Below are 14284 nucleotides of genomic sequence, written 5' to 3'. Positions count from 1 at the left end.
ATGCTAATTAGACCAGACATCTTCCAGATGTCCTTCTGGAAAAAACCATGGTGGCAGAGGTGGTTAGGGGTGATCAGTCTGGCAGGGAAGAGCAGTTAGGGGCAATCAGGCTGGCAGGCAGAGGCAGTTAGGAGCGATCAGGCAAGCAGGCAGGTGAGTAATTAGGATCCAATGGTTGTGATCCAGATTGTGAGAGAGATGTCCGGGATTGGAGAGAGTGCAGGCCTGCTGAGGGACACCCCGCCCCCAAGCAGGAATTTTGTGCACCAGGCCTCTAGTAAAATATAAGAGACATAAAAGTTTTTGAGGTTTAGGGATTTAAATAGTGTATTGATGACAATTACAAAAGTTGATGGAGGCATTTTGTTGCCTAACTCAACCACTTTATAGATTTTGCTGGAAATGTAGTGGCAAAATCTCAATATTTTTATCACTGTCATACTGTGATGGCCATGAGGTTGTGAGTCTAACACAGGGGCCATAATTATCCAAGTATCCGGACACCACAGTCTGAAATCTATTGCTACTTTGCATCAAGACCAGGCTGTCCCTGTCCCAGTCAATGACAGAGAAGTAGGATACAAAGGCAGAGCCATCATAGGAGATGAAGATGTTCCCAATAGACTTGCCAAACCATCTTTAATATCGAGGCAATCTGAAATGCTTCCTTTCCTCTTTCCAACTCAGCTCCTGCCTATTCTCTTTCAGTGTTTTCTCTAATAGAATCCTTTCACATGTAGTTTAATTCCCTTTTGATGTCTGCTTCTCTGATACATAGATTAACACATAATCAATGAAACAGTTTTCATGTTTGCATGTCTATGTAGCTTAAATTTATCTCTCTTATTTTTGTAGTATCTTCTATGCAGCAGAAACACTACCCTTTTGTGGGCCCATCTATTGGATTCCTTTAATTCCGTTGCCCTGGGGCAGCGGTGCAGGCACAGTCACACGCTCAGGAGGAGATGAGTGCCTGTCCTATCCTTCCACTCTCCCCTGGCTTACCCACACACCTCACTCCTGTGTCCCCATGGCTTCAGGTATGAAACAAAACAATTTCTTTAATTGTATTGTGTGACTGCAACGTGCACCTTATCCCTTCTTCTGAAAACCGGGGACCATGGCACATCCTTTAGAGGAGATTGAACTCTTAAGCTGAATCAGGTTGTTCTTTTACGTTCCTGAGGAGTGGATGGACAAGTGGCCTTTTCCAGGTGTGGAATTGGTGTGTGGCAGCAGTCTCTTGGCAGGCTGGCAACCCAAAGCTTTGGATCCTGACCCTCCCACCTCAGGCCCAAGGCCCTTGTAAACATCTGCAAGAGACTTGGCCTCAGAAAGCCTAGGATGTCCTGGGAAGGGAGACAAGTACCATACCCACAGGTAAAATATTTGGGGTTGGCTAGCTGGTACCTCAGAAAGAAACTCTGTTTCTGGTGCTACTTAAATTATGGATGAGAAGCATGAATGTAAAACCAGAACCTGCCCCCCCCACCATGGCATGGTAACCAGAGAACAAGGACCCAGACATTGTTTGCCCACCTTTCCTTTTTATTTACTCATCATCGTTGTTATTTTATTTTCTAGAGTTTATAGCTAACCACAGAGGAGAAAGACTTCTTTGTAAAAAACAAAAAACAAAAACCCCCCCCACACACACACGAAAAACAACACCACACATATAAAAATACTCATTACATTTTTCCATATCCTACTTTTCTAGATTGTTTAAAATTCCCCTTTTATTACAAAAATTCTTCCACAAACAATAAAGATCTTTTAAACATTCATTCCTCTTTTATTTTCAATCACATTTAAAAAAATTGCTAAGATTCTTACAACAGAAGTCAAAATGAAATAAAACATACTGTAAAAAAAAAAATTAGATGCCCTTTTTTTTTTTTTTCAATATGGCATTTATTTTACAATGCACCTAGTAGGTCACATGAAAAAACAAAAGCATATTTCCCTACCTGGACCTCTCATAGAATATGCACACAGGCTGTTCTGAACATGACACGCTTTCTTTGTGAGCAGCTTTCATAGACCTTCCATACCATAGGGCACACCTACCACCACGCTTGCAGTGGTGTAAAAAGAAAAACTGAAGCATATCACGAAGAAGAATGCTGCAAGATGTGCCTAGGAAGAGTACCTTCACCGTTGAGACGCGGGGTGTGTGGCCTTCCACGGGCTGTCTGGGCAATGCCGGGCCTCATCCTGAGAGGAAGTCTCCGTTTGGGAAAGCAGTTAGCTCACGCTCGTTTCGAGTTTGTTCTCCTTGGAGCGCTCCTCGCTTTAATGTTCTTCCTGGGGCTGGCTGGCCTGGGAGCAGGTGGCTTTCCCTTCGGCTTCGGAGGATGACTGCGACTGGTGCGCCCGGCTGTTCGCTTTTTGTCCTGGATGGATCTCTGCTGTTCCTGCAGCCTCTCTTCCCACTGCTGGGAGGTAATTGGTAAACATGACTGTCAAGTACATCTCACCCCTTTATGCTACTCCACTAATATCAGAACTAATGACATGTCCTTCCTCCCTCCCTCCCTCCCTCCCTCCCTCCCTCCCACTGTTACATACTAATCACGACAATTGTTACAATAGCTACCCTCATTGTTGAGCGCTTATTGTGTACCAGACACTTGTGATGAAGTTTGGACATGCATTCATTTCAACAGCCCTTCTAGGTGGGCACCATTGTCATGACCAGGATTCCACACACCCAGGTTATTTGCAGAAGGCCACACAGTTGATAAATGTCAGAGCTAGGATTCAAGTTCACCAGTCTCTCTCCAGAGCCCAAGGCCCTCTAAGGCAACATTCCTGCACAGCCAAACTTTCTAAAAATGGCAGCCCTGGCTAAGAGCAGAAATGTATCCAGCCTAACCAGCAATCAGGGGTTATGGGTTCACTTGTGGGTTCACTTAATTCTCTTCTATCCAATAGAAGACAGAAGCACCACCTACATCTAGCAATCCCCCTCAGTGTTAGCTAGCCAGAGATAAATGTGTCATTCTGAACCATCAAGTTTCCTTTATAGAAAAGGACTTACTACTTTTAATATAAATAAATACTATTTATTTCAACAGTGGCATAAAGAAAAATAATGAAAAAGTGAGGCCGCTTAAATTGACATTGCTTTCTATTTTAACACACATGTTGCAACTTTGTTAGAATATATTTCAATCAGCCAAGAGTTTGAGCACCACCATAGGCAGGCATTCTCCTAAGCACAAGAATTGCAATGAAGTGAACACCCTCCTAAGGTGTTCTAAAATAGTAAACTCTTTACTGTATGTTGCTATTATATGTTGGTATTTTCAAATTCTTACGGAAGTGTATTGTAAGCCTATCTAATAAAAGAGTAATATACAAATTGACCATCACTCCAACAAGCAAGATGGCTGCCCCCATGTGGTCAAAGATGGCTGCCCCATGTGGACACAAAATGGCTGCCACAAGATGACCAGCAGGGGATAACAGTTGGGAGGGAACAGGTCTGCAAGTTAGGGGCAACCAGGCCTCCAGGGAAGGGCAGTTGGTGGAGACCCAGACCTGCAGAAAAGCAGTTAGGAGTGACTGGGCCTACAGAAGAGGGCAGTTAGGGGCAATCAAGCTGGCAGGGGAGCAGTTAAGCATCAATCAGGCTTGCAAGGGAGTGGTTAGGAGGTGATCAGGCTGGCAGGCAGAAGCAGTTAGAGGCAATCAGGAAGGCAGGCAGGTGAGCAGTTGGGAGCCAGCAGTTCTGGATTGTGAGAGGGATGTCTGACTGCCCATTTAGGTGGGATAGGGCCTCAATGGGCAGTCAGACATCTCTTGAGGAATCCCAGATTGGAGAGGGTGCAGGTTAGGCTGAGGGACACATTCCCCCCTCCAACCCTGCACCCCCATGCACAAATTTCATGCACCTGGCTTCTAGTGTTTGTTACAAAAGTAAATGGTCCAAACAGCTGATTCTTGAAAGATTTTTTTCTCCTTCAGGTCCTCATGTTGGACTTACCTTCTACATTGGTGGTTCTAATCTACTGTACTCTTGGAAACCAGATAACTAATTCTTCCATAATTTTCTGTCCAGTAACACTCAGGCTTACTCCTGAGCAATTAATGAGATTTTAGCTCATATATAACAGTGGTGTTTGGTTCTTTTAGTCAGAAATGCACTGAGTAGAAGAGGCTGTGTTACATAAGTTAGTATTAATATCACTCTCCCCTTAATCAAGTATTTTATTAATGGAAACAAGGAAATCATAAGCAGTTGCAATACCTTTGTGAACCTTAAAACACAAATTTCCCTGAATACATCTAGACATATTTCAGGAGAACATATAGTTTAAAAATTTCAAACCAAAGACCTTATTTCTTTTTAAAAAATATATTTTTATTGATTTCAGATAGGAAGGGAGAGATAGAAACATCAATGATGAAAGAGAATAATTGATCTGCTGCCTCCTGCACCACCCCTAATGGGGATCAAACCCACAACCCAGGCAAGTGCCCTGACTATAAATTGAACTGTGACCTCCTGGTTCATAGGTCAACAAATAACCCTTGAGCAACACTGGCCAGGCTCAAAGACCTTATTTATTAGGTTCTAGTATGACTTTAGTTCTAGTCTGGGCAAAAAATTACCTCTTCTAATTGAATTACCAATATTTCTATGGCATTACCACTAAAATCACAAATAGTACAAAATACAAAATAATTAAGCACAAGGAAAAATATTATGCTTTGTATTGTGATAGGATGAGTTTTAGAACTCATCCTATCACACCTCTACATGTATATGTCTGCTTTAATCCCTCTGGATATAAACTATGCTCAAGTACCTGACTGTTTGCTAAAGCAATTACATGTAATACAATAAAGAAACAAAAAAATTCATTTAATTTGAAAATAACCAGTAGGTCAGTATTGGATGCAACCAAATTGTCTTTGAAGTAGAAGAGAGATTTATGATAAAAAGTCCAAGTGATAAATACCTATCCAAAAGAATGGGAAGAACCCCTAAATTCTACAGATTTCCTTTACATACACTTAAATTCATATTCCTAATATTGTTAATTATACTTACTATGGATCTTTTACTAAGCTGGTCTCTCCATTTTTCAACTAAACAATTTTCAAGAAGCATCATCCTGAAAAAGAGTAATTTATCTTACTAAGCAATTTCTTTTTATGAAATAGTTTAAAAATACAAAAAATTTAAAAAATGTTCTTCAATAACCTCACAATCCACCATTTATATTTTGTTGATTTTTTTCATTCCATATATATATATATATATATATATATATATATATATATATATATATATATATATTTTAGAGCACACAGTATATTTATATCATATAGTATATTTAATCATTATATTATGCTAGAAGCCCAATTCTCAAATTTGTGCACCAGTGGGATCCCTCGGCCTGACCTGCAGGATGAGGCCAAAACCAGCTCTCCAACATCCCCAAGGGGTCCGGGATTGAGAAAGGGCACAGTCTAGGTCAAGGGATCCCACCTGTGCACAATCAGGGCCAGGAAGGGATGAGGGAGGCTGGCCAGCCAGGGAGGGGCTGCAGGAGGGCTTGAGGGTGTGTCTGGCCTATCTTGCTCAGTCCTGATTGGCTGGATCTCAGAAGCAAGCTAACCTACTGGTGGTCAGTGCACGTCATAGTTAGTGGTTGAGCTACCTTAGCATATCATTAGCATATTATTCTTTGGTTGGTTGAATGGCCGACTAGATGACCAGACACTTAGCTGTTATTATATAGGATAGGGTGGGGCAAAATAGGTTTACAGTTGTGAGTATGCAAAACAGATTATTATTGTATAATTATTTATTAATTATTGTATTATTTTCCATACGAACAACTGTAAATTATTTTGCCCCACCCTGTATGCATTTTGTGATATAATTAGAATTCAAAAATATAATTTTAATAACCAAGTAATATCACAACTATAAGTATCTATAATATATTCTATTTCTCTCTCCCTCTCTCTCTCTATATATATATATGTGTGTGTGTGTGTGTGTGTATGTGTGTGTTTTTACAATGCATAGTGCCAAATTGTTGTCAAAATGATTAAACTTTCATTCAATTTACTAACATTAAGATTATGTAAATACTGAATCTTGTTTTATTTGGATTGGAGAATTAAGGAAATCATTTTTAAAATATGTTTTTACTCTTTGTATTTCTTCTGGATCTTGTCTCTATAGATTTAGGTACATATATGTCTATGTTGCAGGCTTACTGTTGAAATATTTTATGAACTCTTTAGAGAGTAAGGTTACTATTCCATTTTCATACCTGTTGTATTTTCTCAATTTTTACTTGCCTTTTTATTTGTGATTTTTATGTACATGTTAGTATGTGGTCAAATATGTGTACTGACATGATTCCTTGTAATTTTTCTACATTACTTTTATGTTTACAAAGTATTTTGCCATTCAAATAGCATACATTTATTTATTTAATTTTATCCTTTTTAAGTTTTTAAAATACACTGTTGGTGGGAATGCAGACTGGTGAGGCCATTTTGGAAAACAGTATGGAGTTTCCACAAAAAGATAAAAATGAAACTCATTTGATGCAGTGATCCCACTTGTAGGAATATATCCTAAGAATCCTGAAACACTAATCAGAAATAATGTATGCATCCCTATGTTCACAGCAGCACTATTTACAAAAGCTAAGTTATGGAAATAACCAAAGTGTCCAATAGTAGATGAGTGGATAAAAAAAGGTGAGTACATTTATACAATGGAATATTATGCAGCTCTACAAGAGAAGGAGCTCTTACCCTTTGGGACAGCATGGAGGGACTTGAAGAGTATTATGCTAAGTAAAATAAGCCAGTTAGAGAAAGACAAATATCACATGATCTCACTTATATATGGAAACTAATGAATAAAATAAAATGACAAACAAAATAGAGCTAGAAATGTGGAAGCATGGAATGGACTGATGAATCTCAGAGGGAAGGGGCGGGGGTGAGGAAAGAGATTAACCAAAGAACCTATATGCATATATGCATATCTCATAGCCACAGAAAGTAGTGCTGTGAAGGCCTGGTGTGGGAGTGGAAGAAGGGTGGAGGGAGTCAAGGGGAGGACAAAGGGGACATCTGTAATATTCAACTGTAAAGATAATGTAAAAAATGTATCTCTTTAATCCATTTGAAATATACTTTAGCGTAGATTATGAAGTGAACATATGTACTATTTTCCAAATAAAAATATTTGCAACTTTCACTAAATATTTTTATTTCTTATTGACTTGCCATATTTCTTACATAATGGGTTATTTTATGCATTAGAATCTATTTCCTCTGCTTTATTTATCTATTTATCTTTTTAAAAAAATATATTTTATTGATTTTTTACAGAGAGGAGGAGAGAGGGATAGAGAGCTAGAAACATCGATGAGAGAGAAACATCGACCAGCTGCCTCTTGCACACCCCCTATCAGGGATGTGCCCGCAACCAATGTACATGCCCTTGACCAGAATCGAACCTGGGACCTTTCAGTCCGCAGACCGACACTCTACCACTGAGCCAAACCGGTTTCGGCAATTTATCTATTTATCTTTATGTCGACTCTTATACCACATGATTTTGACATGTAGCATTCTATCAATTTGAATGTCTCATTAATCAGATTTCCTCTCCTCCCTCTTATTTTCAAAATAACATGCCCTTAGTAGTTCACTCTTCCAAATGATCATTAGCATTATTTGTGAATACATAAATTCCAATTGTCACAAAATTTTTACTCGGATTTTGATCAGAATTGCATTAAATTTACAAAGTAACTTGAGAAAGCTGACATGAAAACTCTTATCTAATTAACTAATAACTCATTCGTATATCTAAATAGAATTTAATGACTAGTAACATGGTACATCCCCAGAGCTGCACCTAATACTGTAGCAAATACAAACACCACGCAAGAGGTAAGCCTAGAAACATTCATTCAGCATTCACTCATTCAGCTTCTTTAGAGAGGCAAGATATAAGTAGAACAGCTTTGTGAGGAGGGTATCCAAGTACTGATAGAGTACAGAACAAGAAAGTTTTCAAGTGAGATCAAATTCAAGAGTTTTTTTTGTTTTTGTTTTTGTTTTTGTTTTTTAAGAAGTAGAGTCTTGAGCTGTGTCTAGAAGAAATAAACAGATAAGCATTAATGGCAGAGACTCACGGGGAAGACTTGTTATATAAAAATGAATAATTTTGCTGGAGAAGTATATTGCAGCAAGTTTGGGGCTCATCCTGAAATCTGTGCTGAAGTGTTTGACTTTTATGTTATAAGGAATATACTAATACACAAAAAGTCGCTAAGGAAAGAGATTAGGGGAGACACACTTCCAGCTGGAGATATGAGTGTGTGTGTGTGTGTGTGTGTGTGTATCTGTGTGTGTAATACTGCACCACAAATTGTAAACTAAGTGTATATAAGGGAAAAGTGTGGAACTGTAGTCTCAAATGGCCATCTTTATTTGATCTGTAAGTTATTAAAGAGACTTTAAAACATTCAGTATTTGCCATAGTAAGATTGATTTGAGTGACTTGAAATGAATTTCTTTTTTAAAGCATTTTATTTTTTTAAATGTATTTTTTTTTTATTTCAGAGAGAAAGGGAGAGGGACAGAAAGATAGAAACGTCAACGATAAAAGAGAATCATTAATAGGATGCCTCCTGCATGCCCCTAGTGGGGATCAAGCCTGCAACCTGGGCATGTGCTCTGACCAGGAATCAAACCCTGACCTCCTGGTTCATACCACATCAACCAGGCTGAAATGAATTGGTTTTACCCAAAGTAAGTTATCTGCCTTTAGATTTTTGAAATTATTTAATGAATTATGATATTGATTTTAAAGATCCTATTCAAATACTTATATTTTTATTTTTCCCTAATTCTATGAAGAATTACTTTATTATAATAAAAGCATAATATACTATTTAGACCGGATGTCATTGCGGACATCCTTCTGGATGACCTTCCGGATGCAACCAGGGCTGTGAGGAAAGCCCGGGTGCCAGAGGCTAGCCGGTGCCAGCAGCCAGGAGAAGGAAGGCCTACTCTTGCACGAATTTCATGCATTAGGCCTCTCGTAGTTACGTAATATCCCAAGGAAGATTCTATTAATATTGCTTTTTTAGAAGACTGGTGCCTTTTTTTTTTTAACCTACTAAATGTGACTCATGTTTACTTAAGCCATTTGCAGTTTCTTCTGCCCCTCTGTGCCTACCGTGAACGCCACTCATAACACATGATGAGAACATCTTGATGGGGCAGGATGTGAGGACACTGGCAGGAAGAATTCGTAATGAGTGGGACTTGAGTTCGAGGGATGGGTGATGAGGACTTGAAGATCTCTTTCACATCCACCACTGTCGTTACTTCATTACAGCCACTTCTCTGGACAGCTTTTATCTTGGCATGGATGACTGCAATTTAAAAATTGATATAAGTGTTGCTGAAGCCTTTGGAGAAAAATAGAAATGCTGTATTCATGCCAACTCCTGAGCTTCTCTTAAAGAGTCACTCCTGTAATTATGGTCATGTCCAAGTTGCCCAAATGCAGACAAAAAGCCCACAATCACATGCTAAATATAAGGCCTCCCATATTGTCAACATTGTCTGAAAAGTTCTGAATCATGCTCAAAATGTAAAAGTAAATTGACAAGCAGGCTTAATCTGGGTTCTGCCTTTGGGTCAGTGATTGCTCTTTGGGCTATAAATAGGGTTTCATCAGAGAATTCTGTAGATCTTTCTCAGCCCTACATTTCTATAGTTATATTGTAAAATTAGGTGTGTGGGGTATTTTTTGTCAAAAATATATCAGAAAATTTAGTCAATAAAAAATTTCATATAAGCAAATATTTGTTTATACTCTGCCTTGTGATGATCTGAAGTGAGGCTCATATATTCTTTGAATCAGAAGCCATTTTAAAGTTTGCATGGTTTAATATCCCATCTGAGGCTTGAACTTCCTCTGTCTAAGATTTTAGACTGGCAGGATTCTCTGAAGATCACTGCTTTCAATCCTTTAACTTCCTATGCTATCAAAGCTAGGTCTGAGTTGAGTAGAGGTAGAACTGTTATTACAGATGGTTGTTTAGGTTACTGTGTCTGGTCACACTTTATTACTGTGGACCTGCTTTGGAGTTCATCTGAGAAAGCTAGTTTATGAAGAAGCCAAAGGATTAAAATAGAAATGGTTTCATCATCAAAGTAGCATAGCATGAGAGAATAGACATGAGAGTAAAACTCAGCTGACAGACTAAGTAGATCATATTAAGACTTTATCTACATAGAACAGGTTTTAAATAAAACCTACTAAAAAAGGAAGTGTATATTTTTAGTTGAATTACCCACATTAGATATATATGATTCTCAAATCTGACAACTTATAAAAGGGTTCTTTTTTCACACTTTTATGTTGCAATTATCTTCTTTCTTTTATGTGTGTATATATTCTTATGATATACAATATCAGTTGAAAAACAAACTTAGCAATTAAAATGAATAATTTCTCCTAAAACAGTTTTTGTTATTTCAGCAGAAATAATTCAAGAAACCTAAAGAAACATTAAATTGCCCAAATAGATATTTAAAAAAAATTAAATTGAATTTACTTTCAAGTGATGATAGTAGAATTAAGTTGACTTAAAACATTCAAAATAGAATTATTGACTTATTCCTTGAAGAAAATGTTGTGTGTGTTTTTTCAAATAAGAGAGAAGAGGGCATTTGAGCTATGTCAATATTTACAGCAACGGAGTCCTGGGATTAACCTATTCCTACAACTTCTTTAAGATGTTCAATATTCATAGCTACTTATAAGATACATGAGTAGATCTTAATTATTGGGCCTACGGGCTTCAGATAATCAAATCCATGGATCACTCACCCACCCTCCGTGCAGCAATGAAATCTTACGAAAAGAACAAGTGAAGTGTGCCGTCCCAGCTGGGGAGGACTTCTCACCAAGACAAATAGGATCATGATGTCAAACTTGCAAACGGAGCCACATCCCTGTTTTCCTCTGAGTCATTGACTTTGTATTTATTTGATTTCCCCAGAAAAGCAAGAAGTTTTATGGTTGTTATGATACCATTTGAGACTCATACAGTTAACTAGAAAAATCACCAAACCTCTTCTTTACTTTATGGCCAGCAGACCTGGCTTTAGAAGGTGCCAAATTGCAAAGTGAATGCTCTCATTAGATGACTTACCGTAACTGTAGTTTTTGCTCAGATATGTTGCCAGAGTTGGCTTCACTTTTTTGCACTTGCACCGGTCTAAAGAAGGCAAGAGAGACACAAACATGTTGGAAGAGGATTCAGAGAAGTCATTCTGGGGAGAGAAAAAAAGCCGAGTCTTGAGGACAGAGAACTCACCGGGGCTTAGGCGTTTACAGTCGACGTCAAGAGGCCTTTCCTGTACCATCATGTCTGGTGTGATATCTACCCACTTTGCGTCTGAAACACACACAGGGTCACATGGGTGCGGTCAGTGGTTTTGGTCTGTCCGCCCAGCTGGAACAAGGAACCATCTAGAGACATAAACTAATGTAGCATCCCCCCACACACAAACACTAACTAGTAAAAATGGCATGCAATTGTGGACTATTCCTTTCACATAGACATCCCTGGGTTTAGGAAAGACTTTCCGGTGAGACTGCCTTATCCAGCACAAATTGATGTGAACACACATCCATTTAGCTTTCTGATACATACAGCCAACCCGGACAAATCATGCCATTCCTTTTCAAATCCATTTTAAAGTGTTGATCAGCTTATACTAAACAAAATAGCCCAAGTATTTCCAAATCCCCAGTGCAGAAATAGTCTATCGCTGCATCATCCAAAAACAAGCATCACCCTCTGTCACTTATATAATGTAAGCAAAAAAAGTAGTTTTTCCTTAAGCAGAATTAGAGAGGAGTTTTGATTTCTCCCTTTCACTTTACTTCCCTTCCTTCCTATTTTGGTCAGTGCTCTGAGGGGTATGCATAACCTGAGACACGAAAACATAATCTCTTTGAAGGTGCGGCAAGCTAGGTCAGGGGTAAGAAGAATGCAAAAATATCCTTAGGTTTTACTTCAACAAGTGGATTGAAACCTGCTTCTTCTTCTTCCTAGGAAAACAGCAAAAAGACCAAGACAGAAGACGGGCGTGGAAAATGAGACCCAGTGAACTCAGATGCCACACATGTCAGCTGGTGATGAAAGATCATTAGACAGACACCACTACTTCCCAGGGTGACTGAAGTGACAAGTGCACTACTGGTGGGAGTGATCCCTGGAAAGGCGTTTTCAGGGAGTGGCGCTTGGAAAGAAATGCTTCTTCAGAAAGAGCTTTCAAGAGCTTACATTAAGTGGAGAGTCCTGGTGGGATTGCTTTAAAGATGAGAGGAGCGCTAACTGCTTTGGCTCAGTGGATAGAGCCTTGGCCCACAGGACTGAAGAGTCCCGGTTTGGTTAAGATTCTGGTCAAGGGCACATACCTCGGTTGCAGGTTTGATCCCTGGCCCCGGTCTGGGCCCGGGAGGCAAGCAATTGATGTCTCTCTCCCACATCCATATTTCTCTCTGTGTCTCTCCCTTTCTCTCCCACTCTCTCTCAAAAAACAAAACAAACAAAAAACCAACGGAAAAATATCCTCTAGTGAGGATTAACAAAAACAAAACAAAACAAAAAATATTTTTTAGAAAAGATTAAAGGATGCGTGTAAGATGCTTAACTCTGGCTCAGACCCACCTTCAGACCTACCTTCCTTTTTACTTCTGCCCCTGTGACTATTTTGTTGTTACTGTAAATGAAACCGTCCCCAGGGGCGGCTCCCTTTGCAAGCAAAATTCGCCCCCCCCACCCCCCACCCCTCCCATGGGACAGGGTGTTCTGCTCTGAAATGCCCATGGAAAAATCAGACTCTTCTAGAAGTTAAGTCACCAGCCCTGCCCTGGGACGTGGGATGGGGAAGCTGCAGGTGCTGCAGATAGTCCTCCCAGGCCGCGACAGCCAAGGGTGTGTCTCCTCATCCCCCTCCATCCTTCCTCCCGGCCTCACCCTCCGGGAGGTCGGTGACGATGGCCTCGGGCGAGATGCACACGCCGCGGTCGTAGACGGGCAGGTCGTCGCAGGCCAGGCTCTCGGGCCAGCTGTGGTTGTACCGCTGCATGAGCGGCTCGCAGTCGTCGCGCGCGCGCCGGCACACGGACTTGCAGGGCCGGATGGGGTCGTGCAGGAACTCCAGGGCGCAGATGGGCGCGTACATGGCGCAGAGGAAGAAGCGCAGCACGGAGCTGCAGTTGGCGTCCACCAGCTCCTCGTACTGCTCGATGGCCAGCACGGCGTTCTCCTGCGTGCTGTGGTGCAGGTGGTTGGGCATCCGCGTGAGGTTCCAGGGCATGTGCCGGCACATGGGGATGCGCACCGCCTCGCACGGGGCGCCGCGCACGCCCAGCGCCAGGCGCAGCCCCAGGCACAGCGCGGCCAGCATGGAGAGGAGCATGGCACCGCGGCTTCCCACCACTCCCACCCTAGCTGCCTCCCTCCCCTCTCCGAGGAGGAGAAAGTCCTTGAGGGCGCAGGAAGGACCCCCAACTCCCTTCGGTATAGCAATGCGGGGCGCTGGGGCTGGCCGGGGGGTGTCCGCCCTCTGGAGCGCAGAGCCCGAGCGCAGCTGGACCTCAGCCTCCGGGGCGCGAACCCGCTCTGCCAGCTCCAGTCCCGGACGCCGCAGCTCCAGGCGCAGCCAGCCATGGCCGTGGCGGGACCCTATTTATCCCGACACCCCCCCTGCCGTGGGCTGGGAACGCTCCCTTGGCAGCAGCAGGCGCGGCGGGGCTCGCCCTCCGCCGCTCCACCCCCAGCCCTCTCGGTGCAGAAGCGGTGACATCATCTCCTCTAAGCCGCAGCCCTGGGTTGGAATCTGACATCGCCCCCAAAGCCCCTCCTTTTGGGCCTGGCCAGTCCTTTCTCTCCGGACCAAGAAAAAGAGCCTCTGGCTGTCGTTTTGGACACCGGATCCAAAAGAGTGCAGGAGAGGATTTCAAGAGAAAAAAAACAGCTCCTCTTTGGAGTCAAAGCTGAACTTTGCGCCTTATGCCTTATAGGTTCACCACGTACGCAGCTGGAGGGAAATAGGGACATCTGGGGCCGTTAATTCTGGAAAATACTTGCTTCCTCCAGTAGGGGGTAAGAGAAGCTCTGAGTAGGGAGACTGACAGTGTGTGGGATGGGAGGGCATAGTAGTAATTGTTGGCAAAGGCTGTAAACAAACT

The 14284-nt window shown here is 41.5% G+C and overlaps 1 protein-coding gene across 1 annotated transcript; it reads right to left on the bottom strand.

Moving 5' to 3' along the window:
• Positions 1-1453: 1453 nt before the first annotated feature.
• On the bottom strand, positions 1454-13768 carry SFRP4 (secreted frizzled related protein 4). The gene is made up of 6 exons (XM_084896812.1): positions 13068-13768; positions 11397-11477; positions 11232-11297; positions 9242-9440; positions 5063-5126; positions 1454-2438 (listed from the first exon to the last, which is right to left on the bottom strand). The coding sequence occupies exons 1-6, from the start codon at positions 13510-13512 to the stop codon at positions 2253-2255; spliced, it is 1041 nt and encodes a 346-aa protein (XP_084752938.1). The 5' UTR covers positions 13513-13768; the 3' UTR covers positions 1454-2252.
• Positions 13769-14284: the final 516 nt, after the last annotated feature.

The sequence above is a fragment of the Pipistrellus hanaki genome (assembly GCF_964339955.1).
Source record: "Pipistrellus hanaki genome assembly, chromosome: 10".
NCBI classification, from domain to species: Eukaryota; Metazoa; Chordata; class Mammalia; order Chiroptera; family Vespertilionidae; genus Pipistrellus; species Pipistrellus hanaki.
This window is presented reverse-complemented; position numbering and strand designations above follow the sequence as displayed.